Genomic DNA, 22,085 nt, shown 5'->3' with positions numbered 1-22,085 from the left:
AATGTTACGACTTCCTCCCCAAGACCCGAGACAGCTTTTGATCATTCACGATGACTAAAATCAACAAAAGAAACAATTAAAATAATTTAAACCTTTACGTTAAATAAATAGTGACAAACTGTCGTCTGCTGATGTATGGAGTTGGGACACACATGAACAAGCAAAGCCACCTGTTCTGGTGATGCACTCACATGCATGGTAAGGAAACATTATATCAACACTATTCTGCTTCTTGCCTTGTGGCATTGAAGTCATTAAGTAAAAGAAAATGGATGGATGGATAGTCCCAGGATACCGGGAATATAAAACTCAATTTACAACATACAGTTCACTTTGATGATGATAAGTGAACTCCCCTTCTGTCTGCTTGCATGACTGTTTGTGCTTAAATTGTAAGAAATTTGTTTGTAAAATACTAGAAAAATGTGATTTGTTCATCTTTCATTTATTTACTTTGTAGTATTAATGGTCATTAATTGGTATCAGCAGAAAAAGATGTAAAAATACAAGTTTTACTATTTAGTTTTTTTCTTTCATTTGAAGGCGACTGTGTGCTGATAAACTGCTTTAAAAGAAGTGCAGTCGAATCAAATCAACAAACAAACAAACTACAGAGACCTACTTGTTTTAAACGGCTTGTGTGGACACAGACGTGAATGTTTGTGTTGAATGAGCTGATTCTGAAACTGCTGAGTTATAAGAGTGATACGAAAACAGGGGGAGGGTGCTGTTGAGCAGATCAGAGTGGGTGAGGAAATGTGTGCGGGACAATTCCTGATTGAGAGATGAATGTTTAGGAAATTCCAAATTGTTTCTGAAAGATCAGAAGTATTTTGTAATTTTACAGCCAAAATTGCCTCTGAGCTTTCAGTTACAGAATCTTCACCTATCCAACATCAAGATTGCTTCACAGATAAAACTGAAATCTTGCCAAGTTTTGAAAACATATCTAATAATTTCCCACCAGACACAAAAAACCAGCAGCTGGCAGCAAATGGAGCCAAGCCTGGAAACCAGTTCAGACAGGTAAATCGAGCCACACTGGAACCACAGTCAGTCAAAGTTGCAAAATCACTTCTTGCTCTTTCAACATCTTCACTGCCCTGAGGGACCATGGAGGTAATTTACTGCACTGGCTGCTGTTGGTTAAAGTAACTTTAAAGTAACTCCAGGCTTCTCTACAGTCAGAAATCTTCTCCAACAAGATAATGAATTATTACTGAGCGTTTTATGTGTTTATGGTAACAGCAGTCCTTTTGCTGCTATGTTTGTTTCTTGTCCTTTTTCTAAAAACATTTGGTTCTCCAGAATAATGTGAAGAGGCATTGCCTCGCTTCACTCAACAGGTGCTTATTAAGCAGGAGTTTCACAGAGATTAGAGGCTTTGCTACAGGATTAGCAAAATGTGAAGTGTTATTAATATTTTCTTTTCCACCTTTGAGCGATTTCCCTGTTATAACATATGTCATCGACACCTGAAACTTACCTGTAATTACTACATGGTGTGTGAATATTTCAAAATGTCAAAGCATTAAATCTGACAGGTCTAACAACTGCTGAAACATCTGCTTTAGAAAAGAAAAATAAACATGAACTGTGGGGCAATAGCCTGAGAAAACTTTCAAAACAGGTTTTACAGACGTCCAGCCCTCCAGATTATCCTTGTGATAACTGAGGATTAATGGAATAACAACACTAAACGACTTTATGAATAAAACTTTTATTGCTGCAGTATTATTTAAAAAAAAAACATCACAAACTGAACAAGACTTCTGCAGTTTCATGAAGACACTACGGGCATAGTGACTGTGAGGATCTGGGGAAAAGAAAACAGAAACACATCGTACAGCAGGTTAAAAGACTGAATTTGAGTGAGTTATGTGTGTGTATGTTTGCTGCAACGTTAAGCTGTTCTTTGCTGGTGTGGTTCCTGTGGCTGCTGCGTCATTTGAATTCTGAACTGTTACTCGTCATCTCACATTGTGCAGTCTGCTAATTCACTCATTTTTATACTTATTTCAGATTTATTTTGACTGTTCATCATTTGGCACTTGCAGATTTGGGTCGTACATCAGCACCTGCTAGCATCTCCTCCTTTTATTCCAGAAAGCATGTCCAACAAACTGTAACGGATCAACTCGCAACTCGGATGTTCTCGAGCAGAAAACTCCAAAACATCCGAGTGTTTATCCTGAGTACTGCTACATCAGTAGTAGGGCTGCCACGATTAGTCGACTAGTCACGATTACGTCGACTATCAAAATCGTCGACGACTGATTTAATAGTCGACGCGTCGTTTGAAGCTTTGTAAGATCACAAAAGACGCAGGAATAAGTGGTAGGATTTAAGAGTGTAATAACGGACTGAAACAGAAGATGGCAGCACTGCATGTACAAGGATGCCAGCTGCCGTTAAACCCCGAAGAAGAAGAAGAAGCTGTGTCCCAGAATTCATAGCGCAGCCCAGCTCAGTTTACAACAATGGCGGCAGCTAGTTAGTTTTAATGTTACTCTTATTATTCTTTCTGGGTCACAAAATAAACGTTTAACATATTTTCAGGCGAGAATGTAGCTGTGTAAACCTCAAATATCTGCTCAGTTTATCAAGACACCACATATTTTCAAAAGCGCGACGACGTTTTCGGAGACGTCTGTTACCCACTAGCTCGATAGTTAGCCGGGGGCAAGGCTCGCTAGAGCCGTGAGAACACCGGACTCCCGGCTTCAAACCCACCTCCGTCTTTCGCTACTCAGGTTAAACACATATAAGTCACTTAGATAACTTAAATATTTTATTGTTTGGCTTTTTTTAGTATTTTATTTTTTCCCGAGTAAATCGGTTTGGCTGAGATCAAAGTTATAGTTTTTACACAGCTGAATAAACGTCAGGCAGACAGCTGATTATCAGAAGTGTGAGATGCTCCAGAATTTACTCCGGTGTCCCGTTATATGTTAGATATCAAGGAGCAGACGGCTGAGTTTATTAAACTTCACCTAAACAATCTGCAAATTTCATTAAAATTTAATAAACTATCATCTTGTCTTTATTTTTAGTTAGCACATACCTTAAACACTTAAAGCTGTAAGCTAATGATAGTTATATAAGAGCAGATGCTGCTGGTGCAATAAGCTGTAGTTTTACGTCCAATGGATGATGATCTGATTAGTCGACTAATCGCAAAATTAATCGGTGACTAGTCAACTATCAAAATAATCGTTTGTGGCAGCCCTAATCAGTAGGGAAAGAAAGCATCCAGCAATGAGATCAGGATTCACCATGGCAACAGGTAAATGAAGGGCTGACCATGATATTTATCAACCTCGTTTCATTATTTCTGAATTATTAGATAAAAATGATTAATGACATTCACAGCAAACCTTGCTTTAATGCTCCACAGTTAAAGCATTTCTAATCTGATCTAATGTCAGTCTTCACTGATAGATGTTGGCTCTCTAACAGCCACAGCAGGGATGCTTTACTGAGTTTCTGTGAATACCCAGAGCTCTGTAGTCGTTTCACGTTTAGCTGAAAAAATGCAGGGCAGCTGCATTTAAAAGAATGTTTTAACACTTCACCTCAATACGGATGTATTGTACTTGGTCCAGCCCAGAGTCAATCATGACCAATTGGCTAATCCACCACCTTTCATTGTTTATACCGTTACAAAAACAAACAAATAAACATAAAAACAAAAAATCACCATCGGCCTACCGGGTGTGCCCGATGGCCAGTCCAGCTGTGCGGTCAGCTGGTGAGTAACAGGCATCTCGGAAAACGTTAGAGCACTTTTGCAAATATGTGATGTCTTGATGAATCGGGCAGATATTTGAAGTTTACACAGCAACATTCTCGCCTGAAAATACAGTAGCTTGCAAAAGTATTCGGCCCCCTTGAACTTTCCCACATTTTGTCACATTACAGCCACAAACATGAATCAGTTTTATTGGAATTCCACGTGAAAGACCAACACAAAGTGGTGCACACGTGAGAAGAGGAACGAAAATCATACATGATTCCAAACATTTTTTACAAATAAATAACTGCAAAGTGGGGTGTGCGTAATTATTCAGCCCCCTTTGGTCTGAGTGCAGCTAGTTGCCCATAGACGTTGCCTGATGAGTGCTAATGACTAAATAGAGTGCAGCTGTGTGTAATCTAATGTCAGTACAAATACAGCTGTGACGGCCTCAGAGGTTGTCTAAGAGAACATTGGGAGCAACAACACCATGAAGTCCAAAGAACACACCAGACAGGTCAGGGATAAAGTCACCTAAACTCACAGGCCGAACAAGGAGAGCGCTGATCAGAAATGCAGCCAAGAGGCCCATGGTGACTCTGGACGAGCTGCAGAGATCTACAGCTCAGGTGGGGGAATCTGTCCATAGGAAAACTATTAGTCGTGCACTGCACAAAGTTGGCCTTTATGGAAGAGTGGCAAGAAGAAAGCCATTGTTAACAGAAAACCATAAGAAGTCCCGTTTGCAGTTTGCCACAAGCCATGTGGGGACACAGCAAACATGTGGAAGAAGCTGCTCTGGTCAGATGAGACCAAAGTGGAACTTTTGGGCCAAAACTAACACTGCACATCACTCTGAACACACCATCCCCACTGCCAAATATGGTGGTGGCAGCATCGTGCTCTGGGGGGGCTTCTCTTCAGCAGGGACAGGGAAGCTGGTCAGAGTTGATGGGACGATGGATGGAGCCAAATACAGGGCAGTCTTGGAAGAAAACCTCTCGGAGTCTGCAAAAGACTTGAGACTGGGGCGGAGGTTCACCTTCCAGCAGGACAACGACCCTAAACATAAAGCCAGGGCAACGATGGGATGGTTTAAAACAAAACATATCCATGTGTGAGAATGGCCCAGTCAAAGTCCAGATCTAAATCCCAGGGCTCGCAAAATCGCTAGCCCGACGTCCCGGGGCTAGCGATTTTTCCAGTCGGGCTACCAAAATCTAACTCAGCCCTGCCCGTCGGGCTATCATAGGAAGGAAAATATATGTCTATGCTTTTGCATTCTTTCGCCAATGTAGTTGAGTAATTATGTCATTGGCATCGATGAGCCACTGTCAATATGTGACATATTGAAATTGCGTTTGAATTTGCGCTTGTTTTTTGCTTTCACTTTCATTTTGCAATTGCGCGAACGGTGTGCAGAGAGCAGCAGCACTGATTGGTGAGTGACGATTAATTGCGCACCAATTCCTCTGACATCGTCTTATCACTCATTAGCTTACTATTCAAACGCGACAAGTGAAATCTCTCGCAGCAAGCTTAAACATGTGAGAGGTTGAGTGCGCAAAGAATCGCTGACCGTTATGTAAGTACGTGTGTAAAAGCAGCAGGATTTACGCTGGTATTTTAGTTCTGCTCAGCCAAATAAGACAGGTCAGGGTGAAGAAGGGGCAGCCAAAGAAAAGCCTACCACAAAACGGAAAAGTTATGACAAATCAGACTATGAGGCCAAAAGAAAGCGCAGCTTTTTTGGTTTCATGGACAAAAGAATTTCTGTGGCTGGAATATGACAAGCTAAATAACATGATGTTCTGCCAGGCGTGTTGTGAGTTTCATTTGATTTCTGAGTCGACAAGCGCCTTTGTTACTGGGACCAGTAATTTTAAGAAAGACCCCATCAGAACCCATGAGAAATGCAAGAAATGCATTATTGCCCAGTCTGCAGTATCTTTCCCAGAACAAACAGCAATTGCAAAAAAACATACTAAAAATAAATCAAGCACAACAAGAACTCCTGAAAAAGCTGTTTAGAACAGCGTGCTATATTGCAAAGAGTGAACTAGCATTGGCAAAATTTAGCAGTCTTTGCAAACTTCAAAAAGCAAATGGCCTAGATCTTGGTTCCACTTGCCTCTTACCTGTGACTTCATTGGAAATTTCAGATTCAGGATCTGACACAGACTGATTCATGTTCTACACAGTTCTTACAAGAAATTCTTCATAGAAATTTCTGTTCAATTTGAACCAAGTATTTGAGTTGATGGTTGTAATTTTTATACAGTTGTTGTGATTTGCATTTTAACAATTTTTTTGATTAATTTTTGTTTCTGTTGCAATATTATACTTTAATGTATAATATTGTAACGGAAACAAAACATAAAAAAATTGATTTCTTTTTTATTCGGGCTACTTAAATTTATTTTGGGCTACCAAAAACTGAAGAATGCCTGCCCGAAGGGCTACCAGAGATTTTGAAATTTTGCGAGCCTTGAATCCAATCGAGAATCTGTGGCAAGATCTGAAAACAGCTGTTCACAAACGCTGTCCATCTAATCTGACTGAGCTGGAGCTGTTTTGCAAAGAAGAATGGGCAAAGATTTCAGTCTGTAGATGTGCAAAGCTGGTAGAGACAGACCCTAAAAGACTGGCAGCTGTAACTGCAGCAAAAGGTGGTTCTACAAAGTATTGACTCAGGGGGCTGAATAATTACGCACACCCCACTTTGCAGTTATTTATTTGTAAAAAATGTTTGGAATCATGTCTGATTTTCGTTCCACTTCTCACGTGTGCACCACTTTGTGTTGGTCTTTCACGTGGAATTCCAATAAAATTGATTCATGTTTGTGGCTGTAATGTGACAAAATGTGGGAAAGTTCAAGGGAGCAAAATACTTTTGCAAGCCACTGTATGTTAAAAGTTTATTTTGTGATCCAGAAAGAGTAATATTTTAAACTCCGCCACTCTGCGTTCCTCCGCCACTGCCTCATTTGAGGTTTGGAAGAAATGCATTCTGGGATATTTACCTGGGTTTGGCTACAGTAGCTAGCAAGCTGATTGGAGACCAAAACAGCCAGTTAGATTTTTTTGCATCCAAGTCTGTGATTGGTTGGTTTTGTGACACACTTATAACGGTGTACAGAAAGAGTTGAGCGCACATGAAGCAGAAATGTTGTGAGCGCGAACGACACACTGAGAGCAGGTCCGCAGAGATCTGAGCAAGAGCAAATGCCAACAACTGAGCGAGAAGGGCTGCTATTGTGTGTGTGTGGATACTAGCAAACACTGAAATACATTTCTTGTATGCAGAAATTAATTTGTTTGTTCAAAATTATTTTCTCCTCAACACACATTTTTTTTTACGTGTGCTCAGAATAGAGGCACTAAAACAACGCCATATTTTTCCATCAGTGTGATCACTTATACATCTAATGATTGATCACTGATCAGTGTGTAGCATATTATAAAGGGGAAACTGACAGTCTCTGTGGACTAGGGCTGCCACAAACGATTATTTTGATAGTCGACTAGTCACCGATTATTTTTGCGATTAGTCGACTAATCAGATCATCATCCATTGGACGTACAGCTTATTGCACCAGCAGCATCTGCTCTTATATAACTATCATTAGCTTACAGCTTTAAGTGTTTAAGGTAAGTGCTAACTAAAAATAAAGACAAGATGATAGTTTATTAAACTTTTAATAAATTTTGCAGATTGTTTCGGTGGAGTTTAATAAAATCAGCCGTCTGCTCCTTTCTATCTAAAATATAACGGGACACTGGAGTAATTTCGCTACCATCTCACACTTCTGATAATCATTTGTCTGCTTGACGTTTATTCAGCTGTGTAAAAACTATAACTTTAATCTCAGCCAAACTGATTCACTCCGGAACAAATAAAACACTGAAAAAAGCCAAATAATAACATTTTTAAGTTATCAAAGTGACTTATATATCATGTTTAACCTGAGTAGCGAAAACGATGTGCAGGGAGTTCGTTGTTCTCGCCAGTTCTAGTAAGCCTCAAACCCCGGCCAGCTACGAGCTGGTGGGTAACAGACGTGTCCGAAAACGTCGGAGCACTTTTGCAAATATGTGATATCTTGATAAACTGAGCAAATATTTGGAGTTTACACAGCTACATTCTCACCTGAAAATATCTTAAAAGTTCATTTTGTGACTGAGAAAGAGTAATCAGAGTAATATTAAAATAAATAGCTGCTACCATTGTTGGAAACTGGAACTGGCTGGGCCGCGCTATGAATTCTGGGATAGGTTGGGCCACAAAGGATACACCCGACCCATCCTTCAAATCCAGGGAAATGAAGGCCGCATTTGGAGGAGTCTTCGAATTTGGACAGCCTTCATTGCGACACTGTAAAGTAATCGGCCTACAAATGCGGCCTCCGAAGGATGCGGCCCCTAAATTTGGACACAACTACAATACCGGACACAGTTTCTTCTTCTTCGGGGTTTAACGGCAGCTGGCATCCTTGTACGTGCAGTGCTGCCATCTTCTGTTTCAGTCCGTTATTACACTCTTAAATCCTACTACTTATTCCTGCGTCTTTTGGGATCTTACAAAGCTTCAAACGACACGTCGACTATTAAATTAGTCATCAACGATTTTAATAGTCTAGACTATTTGTGGACATCATCACTGTCCACAGAGTCTCAGAGTAACAAAGATGCAGAGCAGAGATCTTTTTCTGAGACGATATTAAATCTGTGCTGTCTTCTTATAGTTCAAGGACTGAACAACTATTAAAGTGCTCGTGTTAAGGACACAAAGTTACAAATTAACATCTGACTGGGATTTCAGTGACTGTAAAAACATAAACTTTTACAGATCAACTTGCTCTTGAACTGAACCTGCTCACTCTCTTACCCCGGTAAGATGAGTTTACTCTCTTTCCAGAACAGAAAACCAGAGTTTCCCTAATGTGAAGGTTAAACAAACTAACCAACCAGCTTCCTGGAATAAGGCCCACACAGTGTGCTTTTGTTTCAAGTTTCTGAGGCTGACACACTGCTCTTGCTTGCTGCATGCACTAAGGAATGTGAACGTATTGTGTTGCAATAGCAATGATATTGCTGTATAACATTTCTATAGCACATTAATATTTAAACTGGTGTTATTGCAGTCGGCATGACATGGCACAGCTTGTAGTCTGAAGCTTGCACGTTCTTCTTGTGCCCGTTTGAATATTCTTCATCTGCTCTGTTTTCTCTCCAGAGTGAAAGGATGTGCATGATGGGTTAAAAGGTTTTACAGCCATTCAAAACCTGCCAACCGGAGCCTACTTGACGGTGCCAAAATGACCTCAGAGCACATTTAGTCCAACACCGCAGTTTCCAGAAACATAGCTACACTTAAAGTGATGCTGACCTCAGCAAGCTTGCTGTTGCTGGTGGCACTGCTTGGTAAGAAGCACGTGTATAAATCCCAAAAACAACAACGGGCATTGAACACAATCCTGTATGTGACAGGGTCCAAGAACAGGGTGTATATTTTCTGTACCTGTGTGCTGCTGTTGTACTGTGCCACGCTGTTCTCCTGGTCAACCAGGAAGGGGTGGAAGATGTCAAGATGGAAGAGCGAGGGCCGAGCTGTTAACACCAGTCGATCCTCCCCCACATCCAGAACCAGAGAGCGAGACGACCCCTGTGCAGGAGACATCAACATATCATATCATCGTGTGTAGGAGCAGAGCTGTCGATCTCTACTTTTAAGATGGTTTTGAGCAAGAATAACTAAGAAAGCAACTTTTAAATTTTAGCCAACTGGCACAGAGGCCATCAGGTACATGTGACTATTGTAAGCTTGGTGTAAATATTTAAACAACAAGATTATTATTATATTTTTAACTTTATGCTGGACTTTGTTAAATGGAGAGTGGTTTCCACACTGAAGTGTAAGTTAACCACTCAGGTTGTTTCTTGTTTCTGATATATTCAAAGACAAATACATCAGTCTGTTTTGGACAGACGTACTGCTCCTTCTCTATGTTTTCTCTAGGCTGGGGTAAAGCTCAAGGTAAACGCAAACCCTTACACTTAGATATATATACACACACCAGTGCCTTGCTAAGACACCTCAGCTCTGTGACAGCAACAACAAAAAATGACCTTCAAAACATTTTTAATCTCATCTTATTTTCCCTAACAGCAAAGTAAAGCTAAAATAAACCAGCCTGTATTTGAGGATGACGTCTACCCTGAAAGAAACAGGTAGGCAGAGAGGACTGAAATAAATGTGTGGTTAATTATTTGTCTTTGTTTAATATCTCACCACTCCGGGAAGCTTTATCTCTGCAATCAGATACTCTGGTTCACCAGCAGGAGGCTCAACAATCAGCGTGAACTCTGGTCTGGGCAAACTGAGGAAAGGGTTGACGTGTCAGATCACGTTGCTTTTCATGGAAAATGAGACAAACAGGACAATGAACAAAGGTTCACCTCTTAGTGGTTGCGGGTGACTTCTCCCTGCAGGATGAAAGAAAGCCAAAGAAATTTCAACACGTGTTACAAATTATACAGAAACAGATTCCTGTGAGTGCTGAAAGCTGAAACCGCAATTCCTGCAAATAATAAACTACAGCAGTGATGAAAATTGGTGTGCATCTTTATTGAGTAAGCCAAGTGCAATAAAACATACAAATGTGTGTCAGTGTGTTTTCTGTTGAGCACAGCGGGGGTACATACGGAGGCTGCAGCTCTTCAATGACCGGCCTGCTCTTTGTGCGGATATTCTGCTCACTGACAGAACCCAAAAACTTTCTGTTTTTCAGGACCTTCCACTCTGCAAAAACACACACAACAAGTAGGGCTGGGTATCGTCACTGATTTCTAGAATCGATTTGATTCCCATTCACAAGGTCCTGATTCGATTCCAATCGTGGAAATTTTGCCTCAGACAGTCAGAAATATTATAATTCTTATCATGCATATCTATAAAAAGAAAGCTGAAACTTGTGAGACTTTATCAAAGGTGTGAGCATCACAGCAGATGCCTTTGTGTCAAAGTAACTGAGGATAAAACACAGAAAAACGTGAAGGCGATTTTCCTGGCCTGGGATTTTATAGCAGATAACCTTAAAAATATTCTGCAGTAGATCAAAAACAGAAGAAAACCATGAATCAGCATGTGAACATTACCTGATGCTGCTGAAGTGAAGCAGAGCAAAGTTACAGAGGTTTTATTAGAGACACAGTTAAGCATTTTGCAACTTTGCATAATTTTTAAAAGTTTAAATCTATTTAGTAGCTGATTAAACAGCAGAAATGAGGCTTTCTTGTCAGAAGTAAGTAAAAAACACAGCGGCCGACAGCGCTGTGAACAACGGTCGACTGGTGGGTAATAAGCAAGCGAATAATGCAGAAAACAGATTTTAAGATGGGAAACTGTTCATGAGAGAGAGAGAGAGAGAGAGAGCTGTGCATGAAGTGTGATTTTATCGTGGTGGAAGCAAAACAGCAAAAGTCAGAGTGAATTCACGACGATGTTTGTGTGAAGCGAAATGTGAAGTTTAGTTTGGATCTTCTTTTGCTGCTGGTTCAGTCAATATTGTTTGGAGAGATAAAACCTGCAGCTTCAGAATCGAACGCAAAAAGGACGTAAACACACAGCATGGACCCCCCGAAACATCAACATCAGCGAGCTGTCGGCTTTCAGCCCGACCGTGTCCGTGTTCGTGTCGTCAGGTGAGAAAGGCGACATCTCACTGATTCTGATGCGTCGGCGGTCCGCGCTTTGTGTTTACGTCTTTGTGCAGAATCCGTTTACATGCTCTGGTTTGCTGTTTTAGCTGTTTAGTGGTTGTTGAAATTTTGTGAGGTTTAACCTGAGATTCTGGTGTTTCGGGCAAAATAAATTTATATTTAAAATTCAATTCAGGATATTAATGAATCTGATAATATGGCGTTATTCAAGCTAGAATCGATTTTAATTGGAAACTCGATCATCGAAACCCACCCCTAACAACAAGTGCGGAGTACGTCCAGAACAAGAATTATTAACACAGACGCACACAAACACACTAACCTCTACTCAGCTCCAGATTGTATTTGTTTTCTAAACCCTCTACAGACACGAGGATAACAAACTGCTGGAATAAGGGATCCTTCTGCAAGACAAAAATCATACAACACTTTTTATGCAGAGTTTATAAATTAAGAAAGTTAATGAAGGTCAGTGCAATGAGGAGGATTCAAAGGAATATAAGATAAAAAATTCCTTTTTGATTGCAAAAGGAAAACAACCACATGCACATGAACACACCTGACACCTCTGGAAGAAGTCCTGGTTAATGACAACGTCATAAGCTGTGCAACCCTGAGAGCCTGAAACAGACAAAGAAACATTATATTTTCACCACAACACAGGAAGCTGAAACGCTTCCATCCTGTCGGCAAATTGAATCAGGAAAGACGATGAATAAATAAACTACTACTTATACAGACTGATGTTGTGTAGACCTTAGACCAGTCAGTCACAGCATTAAAATACACAACTGAGAGATGAGGTAAACAACACGTACAGTACAGTGTTACAATGTTATCGTTATTCAGAAACACTGTTTCATTAACCTTTAAATTAACCATTAACCGTCATTCATTCTGGTCGGTGTGTGTACACCATCGTAGGGCAACATACACCAGGCTCAGTGCTCACTTGCCAAAGAATCGCAGACTTCTTAGTTACTGTTCTTGGTGATTTTAACAAAGGAAGCCTCAGTCAGGAACTCCCCAAATAAAGACAATTTTAATAAATCCAGGCAGTGGACTAAAATGTAACTTATGATCCTGCAAATGTGCCCATCTGTGCTGGAACATAGAAGTGACCAACAGCTCAGGTTAAGCAGTTTGAGGTAAGACTGACATGTGCAGAGGAGGGCTATTGGATATACTGGGCAAAGAGGAAGACTACATAGTAGTTCACGGACGCAGCAAAGGAAGGCATGCAGAGCTCAGAGCACAGCTCCAAACAACCCAAATCTGTTTAGATAAGAAGCAGCAACCTGGTGTTTTGTCTTTAACATACTGGGTGGCAAATAAACCAGCTCTCAACCTTTTCAAACTCTTGTCACAACATGTTACTGAACCTAATGTGTGAGGCGGGGTGAAAAACTTTCAGCAGGGCTCGCAAAATTTCAAAATCCCTGGTAGCCCTTCGGGCAGGGACTCTTCAGTTTTTGGTAGCCCAAAATAAATTTAAGTAGCCCGAATAAAAAAGAGAGCAATTTTTTGATCGATGTTTTGTTTCCTGTTTTGTTTCCGTTATAATATTATACTTTAATGTATAATATTATAACGGAAACAAAACATTAATCAAAAAATTGTTTAAACACAAATTACAACATTGTATAAAAATTACAATCATCAACTCAAATACTTGGTTCTAATTGAACAGACATTTCTATGAACTTGTAAGAACTGTGTAGGACATGAATCAGTCTGTGTCAGATCCTGAATTTGAATTTTCCACTGGAGTCACAGGTAAGAGGCAAGTGGAACCAAGATCGAGGCCATTTGCTTTTTGAAGTTTGCAAAGACTGCTACATTGTGCCAGTGGTAGTTCACTCTTTGCAACATAGTAGCTGTTCTAAACTGATTTTCAGGTTTATTTTTAGTATGTTATTTGCAATTGGTGTTTGTTCTGGGAAAGATATTGCAGACTGAGCAATAATGCATTTCTTGCATTTCTCATGGTTCTAATGGGGGCCTTTCTTAAAATTACTGGTCCCAGTAACAAAGGCGCTTGTCGACTCAGAAATCGAGGGAAAACCAACAACACACCCGGCAGAACATTATGTTATTTACACGGGTGCACATAAGTGGTCCGCATGTGTGCATTCACTGTCAAAATAAAAGACGCGCACCAGATAAGAAGTTGCAGCGCGCGTTTGCGTCCATATAAAAGGCAGTGTTTTTGTCCGCTAGAGTGGGATTTTCACGGCACATTCCGCACCACATCCCTGTGCGTTCATCATTTGTTTGAAGCCAGCTCACCTCCTGCAACCACTTTTCCGAGAATACGCGCTTCTTTTGTGGTTCGGACTCCTTCTGACATTTCTTTGGAGGTGGAGGAACATCACAGTAATTGCTTAAAGGAGCTTCTTCGACATCTTTAAGAGTTCTAAACAAATGTCTGTCCTCCTCCAGAAAATCTTATGTACGCAAACACGCGTTGCAACTTCTTATCTTGTGCGCGTTTTTTATTTTGACAGCGAATGCGCACCTGCGGACCACTTATGTGCACCCCAGAAATTCTTTTGTCCATGAAACCATAAAGCTGCACTTTCTTTTTGCCTTATAGTCTGATTTGTCATAACTTTTCCTTTTTGTGGTAAGCTTTTCTTTGGCTGTCACTTCTTCACCCTGACCTGTCTTATTTGGCTCAGCAGAACTAAAATATATGTCCTGCTGCTTTTACACAGGCACTCACATAACGCTCAGCGATTCTCTGCGCGATCAACCTCTCACATGTTTAAGCTGCGGGAGATTTCACTTGTCATGTTTGCATAGTAAGCTAACGATTGATAAGACGATGTCAGAGGAATTGGTGCGCAAATTATCGTCACTCACCAATCAGTGCTGTCGCTCTCTATACACAGTTTGCGCGATTGCAAAGTGAAAGCAAAAAACAAGCGCAAATTCAAACGCGATTTCAATATGTCACATGTTGACAGTGGCGCACCGATGCCAATGACATAATTACCCAGCTACATTTTCGAAAGAATGCAAAAGCATTGACATATATTTTTTCTTCCTACGATAGGCCGACGGGCAGGGCAGAGATAGATTTTGGTAGCCCGACTGGAAAAATCGCTAGCCCCGGGACGTCGGGCTAGTGATTTTGCGAGCCCTGTTCAGATGTCTGCTTGATAAAAAAAAATCACATGTTTGGCGGTTACGTACTGTTGTCTATTTCTGTGTGTGGCTCGCCAAGACTCATGGGAACTCGAAAGCCGCTAGGATCGTCTGATTGGAGCAGCTCCACAAGCTTCTCTCTGGAGAGTTCTGGAGGAGGCGGGACTGAGTTCGACTGACAGACGTTTATAAATACCTTCTCCTTGTTTGACTCTGAGAAAGTCTTCACACACATGCCTGACACGGTGGGACAGGAAAGGCAAAGGGAAAAACACACAAAAAGAAATTTTTGTATTAATGAGCAAACTTAGAGTATTGTTCCAAAATGTAAAGATTGTATATACTATCTATCTGTGACATAGCTCACCAGGCTCTGGTCGGATTACTTTGGAGTCTGGACTTTCACTGTTGATCTGTCCAAGGGTCTAAACAAATATTACACATATTATTTATTGTTTGGCAAACTCACAGCAAAGAAAAAACACCTGTAACATCAAATGTCATCTGTGATTCTCACAGTTTTTGTGTATGGAGATTTTTCAATAACATTCTCTGTACAAATTTATTTTCCCAAGATCGAACAGAGGACAATATAAACAATGCAAGTTTTCTGAGTGCACTTTAAATGTCACAGGCCACCTCTGTTTATGGGTAGGCTTCTGTTCGCATGTCTATCTTAAAGTTTATATGAACTTCTCAATATTCAGCACAGCTATGACTTTTGATTTTAGCTGCAGATGGTTCTACATGACGTGTGGTCATCATCTGGAATGCATATATGCCAACAATGTCTGTGCTTTCTACTCGAGCAGTGACGAGCTCTTCTGTTTATTTAGAAAAAGAAACACCTGCTTTATTTGGAGAAGAAAATACAGAGGAAACCCAGATGTCCCAGTTTTCCCACTGGGACTTGAATGCACTGTACATTTTCTGGATCTGCGGAAGGCTGGAGGGTGATATCTGTCTCAAAACCCCATGTGGGCCTGCAAAGTGACTTGTGCATATCATGCGATTGGTCCGCATGATATGCACACTTCGTAGGACCCGGGCTTTGTGGTCTAGGTGGGCCGGGTACTCCGAAGAGCGAGGAGGGCGGAAGTGCGAGGCTTGTGAAATGGGACGATCTAGCCTCTGTCGTGCTGCTCAGGTTGCCAATATGGCCAATATTATATTTATTATTATATTAATTATGATTTATTACAGCAGTGAGCTTGGACTCTGTTTCAAATACTGAGCTTCAGTAAAGATTCAAGTTGATTCAAGACTGAATTCACAGAAGATGAAACTATCAGAATGAATATGAAGGATGAACAAAATCTGGAAATAGATGAAAAAGACATACCACAACCAAGAGTGAGCACCAAGGAGGGAGAGAACTATCAGCATATTATTGGTCTTTATCGGCTGGCACAAGCATAAATACCTGGGACACCATTGGCCCATTTATCTAGGTTATATTATAGACTTGACAAAGATTGCCCACTGAAGTCTAAATCAGAGGAAACAATGAAAAAGAGAGAGAAGACATCCAGAGAGGAGAGAGCTGTATGCAGCATGTAAGAACTGATGAAGGCAGGAATCTTTCAATGTTTATACAGTTTCCTATTTTTCTATCAAAATATTAAGAAACACGGGGTTGCTCAAGACTTCTGTACAGTACCCTATATTTACTGTTCAAGAAACCCACCGCTTAACATGAGTGCTTTAAGTTTAATAAATATAACTTTAATCTCAGTAGTGAAAACACAATTGTGATTAGGATTTTTGACATAGTCAGTCAGTCCTACTATGAAAACAGAGTTTTAGGGACAGATGAGACCAACGCTGAACCGCTTTTTTGTTGGCAATGAAAAACAGAAAACACATTCCATATTTATCTCGTATATGAGTCATAATAGTGAGCTGATAATGGTGCAGCTGCATTATCATTGTGAAACAAAGAGCTGTGAATGATAGCAGCATATCACAAGAAAATAACAGAACATCTGTTTGTAAACAACAGAGTTTGGCTGATGCAGCAAGACAACACATCTCAGTCTGTAACTCATCTTTGACGAGAGGCTGATGGGAAAAAAATTAAAATGAGTCTTTCAGGGCTGACTAGCAGTTACTGCAAATGCTTCCATTGCATTTCACCCACACATATGAAACAAATTTTCCTCTATAACCAAATGTAACATTTTGTCAGATTTTTGTTTCTCATGTAGCACGACTAAGTCAGAGGGCCAGCTTTACCTCAAAACAATTCACCTTTGTTCCTTTATTGTGTTTTACTATTTAACACCCTGTGGGGATTTCTGTCTCCAGCTAGGATCGAACTGCCGACCACTTGCCAAATACAGTGGAACCCCGACTTACGAATACCCCGTTTAGTGAAAAATTCAAGTTACGAAGGCACTTAACGGCAATATTTCTGCCCGTGTTACGGCAAAATGCCTGCGTAACGAAATCCGCTGGCTCTGATTGGCTGAGCCCAGAATGCCTACAATGCCCACAATGCGTTCCGAATCATGTGCCAACCCCCTTGGCTTTGGTACTTGCATTTCGTTCCACTTGAACGACGTATTGTTGTTGCAGTTAGCAATTAGCCTATAGCCTATCGTTCACTCAAAAGGCGCGATGGGTGCTTCGACTTACGAAAATTTTCGACTTACGAAAGACCCTCGGGAACTAATTAATTTCGTAAGTCGGAGTTCCACTGTAAATGCGTTACCATGTGATCACAGTTAACATAAAAGCAAACTTACCTGTAACAGTAGTTGCTGATACAACTCTTCCTGTTGCTGTAAGTCCAGCTCAGAGTTAAGAAGCGACGAGTCCGTCATCATTCAGCAACTCCTACAATCATATAAGAAATCAATTGTTTAATTGACTCATTTCTAATAATAACATTAGTACTAAATTTGCTCATACTTGCAGCTATTCCCATAAACTTTACAAAACACTGACAACCACAAGTCCAAAACAACCAGTTTCAAGAGGCAGATTTACAGGCAGAAGCGTAAAGCTGTGGTCAGAAATTTATGCACACTCATCATCTTCATCATCAGAGGACATTCAGCCCCATGAAGGTCTTGGTAATTTGGGCTTTTTAATCCTTAACTGTTTTTTTGGATGTGTAATGTAAAATGTGAATACAACCTCAAATATCTACATATCCCCACTAATACTTGGTTCAGTGTCTCTTAGCAAGTTGCTCCTCAACCAGACGCTTTTGATAGCCATCAGTAAAGTGCTGCACAATCACGTCACCAAAGCGTGTTAAAACGTTTAATAATGCACAAAATACTAGTTTCTGCCACCTCTGAATAGCAATAGCAGGTGCATCTCCTTTCAGTAGATGTTGACCTCTGACCTTGAGGTCAAGGTTACCGAGGTTCAAACTAGTCTGAGATTTTTAGTAGATGCATCTATGGTGTCAGTTTGAAAGTTATGGCATTCACAAACTACTCCATCAGCCTTTTAGAGCTCAAGGGTGAAAAAACATTGTACTAATCGGTGCATGCCCCTGCATGGAGCTACTGCATTCACAAGATAATGATTGTATGAGTTTTTCTTTCCCACTGTAGCCAAAGCGCTTGCTCATAGGGGTTTGTATGACTGTTAAGTTTTTCTCATGTATGTATTATTGTAGGGCCTACCTTACAAAATAAAGCGCCTTGAGGCAACTGTTCTCATAATTTGGCGCTGTATAAATAAATACATAAATAAAATTGAATTTAAAAAAATAATTTCACTAATGGATCAGTTCATGGGCATAATTATGTGTCATGTGCAAGGTATAAATTTTCATGCAGAAAAGATACACTATATACCGAAAATGTATGGTAGTGTCCTACCCTGGTACCACAGATCACACATTAAGAACAACATAGGTAGCAGATCTACACCAGAGAAACACAAGCACTGAATTCACAGAAGATGAAACTATCAGAATGAACGTGAAGGATAAAAAAAAGAAACAAATATGCTTGCCCCTGAAAAAAACATACCACAACCAAGAGTGAGCACCAAAGAGCAAAAGAATTATCAGCATTTTATTGGTCTTTATTGGCTGGCATCACGTATAAAACATCAGGTCATGACCACACAGCCATTAACGCATAATGCACCACAGTCGAGCATAAATACCAGGGATGCCATTGGCCATTTATATAAGTTACATTATAGGCTTGACAAAGATTGCCCACTGAAGTCTAAATCAGGCCTGGGCGAAAGAGAGCAGGCATCAATCCCACAGGAAACAATGAAAAAGAGAGAGAAGACATCCAGGAAGGAGAGAGCTGCACGCAGCATGTAAGAACTGATGAAGATGGCCAGAGAGATGATTTCATGTTATTACACTCAGTCTGACAGCTGATCACTTTTGCTCAGTTAGAGTTGAATGTGGTAAAAGCTACAAGACAAAGGTGCTTGTGCACATGGACACGTGCATGACCAATGAAGTCTCCTATTTAAACAAGTAGCGCTACACCTCTGATCTGACCCATACACAGTGCTGTGAAAAAGTATTTGGCTTAGCTTTTTGCATATGTCACACCTAAAGGTTTTAGATCATCATAGTAATTTTTAATATTATACAGATTAACAGAGTAAACACTAAAATCAGTTTTTAAATGATAATTTTTATTTATTAAGGTCAAAAAGCTATTCATACCTCCCTGGCCCTGTGTGAAAAAGCATTGCATGATGTTATTCAAGATTCAAGAGCTTTGTTCTCAATACAGTAATATACACAGTGTACCGGAATTCTGTTTCCGGTACACTGGAAACACAGCCCCCCATGGTGCATTTACAAGTATATTATGCCAATGTGTTCAATTCAATTCAATTTTATTTGGATGTAGCAAAATCTTTGAAGAATGTCTCCAGAATGTTAGCAATTTATACCAAATAAAACATCAGATGAGCATGTATTAGGGTGGCCATGAATATAACTAGGCAGCACGCCAAAGTATAACACTGCTTTTCATATCCTTATGGTAGCAATATATTGTCTGTCACACACACTTTCAAAAATGGAAAAATGCTGCCACTTTTTGCTGTTTTGTGATAACAGAATACCATTTCTTAACTATCAATGGACTAACTGCAGCTGCCACTGAATGTAATATTTGACAAAAACAAACCCTCCCATCATTACTGGCAAGACCCATCACAGGTAACTTGGTTAAGTGCTAAAAGTTGTAATTGCTTTTCTTCAACAGGCTTGCGCAAAACCGTGCATATGACTTAAATAAAGTTCAGTTTCACTAAATGGATGAGGTTTTATAAAGTGGGACGCTTAAACATTAGCAATGCTGTCATTTCTACTGCGTTCACATCAGAGAATTAAAGTGAACACAATAATAATATTAGTAGCAAAACTGACACTATTAGGTGTACAGCCAAACTGGCGAATATGAACTCTTTCATGTTCCCAAAGCGCAATATAAAACTACTGGCTAGATCGTAACTACTTGTTTATGCACATGTTTGTCCATGTTGCTACCCGTATAAACACGTTAGCTTAGCCTTAGTTTACTAGCTTACCAGCCGAAAACCTCTCCTTTTAGCTTTCCGTTTCCTGTCATTTTCACTTCTGTTATGCAATTTATTATGTTTACAAGGTGCGTAAATAAATGTCTGTTTACCTTGTTTCTCGTACCAGTAATCGCTATTAGATGTCGCGCAGTTGTTAGACGTCACAGCGTTCCAATGACAACTTCCGAACCAGAAATTTCAGAATAAAATCATCCATAAACTGAACTGACCGAAAACGACTTCCTACAAATGGGCTGAAGCGATTCATTTGTTAACATAGCCTTGCTGCTACTATGTAAATTGAGACATTTCTAAGGTAGAGAGGTCGTAATTCAGCCATTTATCATAAATATTTGCTGTATTATTTTCACTGTTCCAGCACAAAATATATGGCAAACTAATCGTATGCACTCACCAGCCACTATATTTGCTTTATGTGAGTGAAGTTGCCCCCCACCTTCTTCAAATCTAACAAAAGTGGTATCAAACGTTTGTGCTACGTTTGTGCTGGTTTGTGCTGCAAAGATTTTCGTTTGTGCCGCTTTCATTTTAAAGATGTTAATAAAAATTTCTAGAGGTCATCAGAGGTCTAACCGGCCCCCCCATGTTAATTAAATCAAACAAAACTGGTGTCAATCAACTGTGCTACGTTTGTGCTGGTTTGTGCTGCTAAAATTGTCGTTTGTGCTGCTTCTGTTTTAAAGATATTAATGAAAATGTAAAGGTCAAAAGATCGACCACCCACATCACCCAAATCAAACAAAATTGATGTCAAACGTTTGTGCTATGTTTCTGCTGCAAAAATGTTTGTTTGTGCTGCTATCATTTTAAAAATATTAATAAATTAATGTCTTAATGCGGGCTTAATCATCCAGATAAGTAAATCCCAAAAGGTTGATTCTGCAGATCCAGTTTGTGAATGATGGTGTTGAAAGCTGAACTGAAGTTCATGAACGGCATTCTAACGTATGAGTCTATAGTGTCCAGATGTGTGAGGGCTGAGTGAAGGGCAGTTGAAATTGCATCATCGGTTGAGCGTTTTGACCGGTATGCGAACTCAAATGGATCCAGGTTGGGGGAAAGAGATAATTTGATTTGATGCATGACTAACCGTTACAAGCACTTCATAATGATTATTATTATCATTATTATTATTATTATTCATAAGGATAGGATTGTGTGTATGAGGGTACAGTTGTCCATTTGTTTGTTTTGTCTGTTGTGTGTGTGTAGGTGGTTGTGGGTGTGTGTATGTTCAGTCCATGAGTTTAATGTTGGTCAGATGTTAGGAGTTCAGGAGTCTGACAGCTGTAGGGAAGAAGCTGTTCTGGTACCTTGTGGTCTTAGTCCAGAGGCTCCTGTAGCGCCACCCAGAAGGAAGAAGGGTAGATGTTTTGTATGGCAGGAAGTGGTGCTTCGGTGATGCGCTGGGCAGTTTTCATGACCCTCTGCAACGCCTTCCAGTCCGAGGCAGAGCAGTTTCCATACCAGATTGTTGTACAGCTGGTCAGGATGCTCTTGATGGTGCAGCGATAGAAGTTCACCAGGATGTCTGAGGACAGGTGGTTCTCAGGAAGAAGAGGCCCTGGTGAGCCTTCTTGACCAGCTTGGAGCAGTTGGTCATCCAGATGAGATCCATCGTTGTCACTGATGAGGCCAATCACCGCGGTGTCATCTGCAAAGTTAATGATGGTGTTGGAACCATCAGCAGGTCTGCAGTCGTGGGTGAAGAGGGAGTAGAGGAAAGGGCTCATCCCACAGCCTTGTGGTACACTGGTGTTCATTGTGATTGTAGATGAACAGTGGTTATCCAGCCGGACATGTTGGGGCTGGTTGGTCAGGAAGTCCAGTAACCATTTGCAGATGAGGGAACTGATGCCCAGGTCTGTCAGTTTCTTGATGAGTTGTGAGGGGAGGGTTGTATTGAACGCTGAACTGAAGTCTATAAACAGCA

General features: G+C 40.4%; 1 protein-coding gene across 2 annotated transcripts; it reads right to left on the bottom strand.

Annotated features, from left to right (window-relative positions):
- Positions 1-1,704: 1,704 nt before the first annotated feature.
- Positions 1,705-20,318, bottom strand: pih1d1 (PIH1 domain containing 1). 2 transcript variants are annotated; one of them, XM_084926994.1, is made up of 11 exons: positions 20,242-20,318; positions 17,356-17,446; positions 14,976-15,033; positions 14,657-14,845; positions 12,018-12,079; positions 11,781-11,862; positions 10,442-10,538; positions 10,196-10,222; positions 10,029-10,116; positions 9,258-9,401; positions 1,705-1,816 (listed from the first exon to the last, which is right to left on the bottom strand). In XM_084926994.1, the coding sequence occupies exons 2-11, from the start codon at positions 17,434-17,436 to the stop codon at positions 1,781-1,783; spliced, it is 864 nt and encodes a 287-aa protein (XP_084783120.1). In that variant the 5' UTR covers positions 17,437-17,446; positions 20,242-20,318; the 3' UTR covers positions 1,705-1,780. The 2 variants fall into 2 exon arrangements, with proteins under 2 accessions (XP_084783120.1, XP_084783121.1); XM_084926995.1 differs by lacking the exon at positions 20,242-20,318 and adding an exon at positions 20,141-20,229.
- Between the last annotated feature and the right edge of the window lie 1,767 nt (positions 20,319-22,085).

The sequence above is a fragment of the Perissodus microlepis genome, chromosome 4 (assembly GCF_051167445.1).
Source record: "Perissodus microlepis isolate ML-2025 ecotype Zambia chromosome 4, ASM5116744v1, whole genome shotgun sequence".
NCBI classification, from domain to species: Eukaryota; Metazoa; Chordata; class Actinopteri; order Cichliformes; family Cichlidae; genus Perissodus; species Perissodus microlepis.
The sequence above is the reverse complement of the archived record's forward strand: the minus strand, read 5'-3'. Positions and strand labels throughout refer to the sequence as shown.

Excerpts from the sequence above, each read along its gene's own strand:
- pih1d1 (XM_084926994.1), bottom strand. The coding sequence starts at position 17,436 with ATGATGACGGACTCGTCGCTTCTTAACTCTGAGCTGGACTTACAGCAA. Across the intron at positions 9,402-10,028 it reads AGATAAAGCTTCCCGGAGTG|GGGTCGTCTCGCTCTCTGGT; the intron begins GTGAGATATTAA and ends TCTCCTGCACAG. Across the intron at positions 1,817-9,257 it reads AGTACAACAGCAGCACACAG|ATCCTCACAGTCACTATGCC; the intron begins GTACAGAAAATA and ends TCTTTTCCCCAG.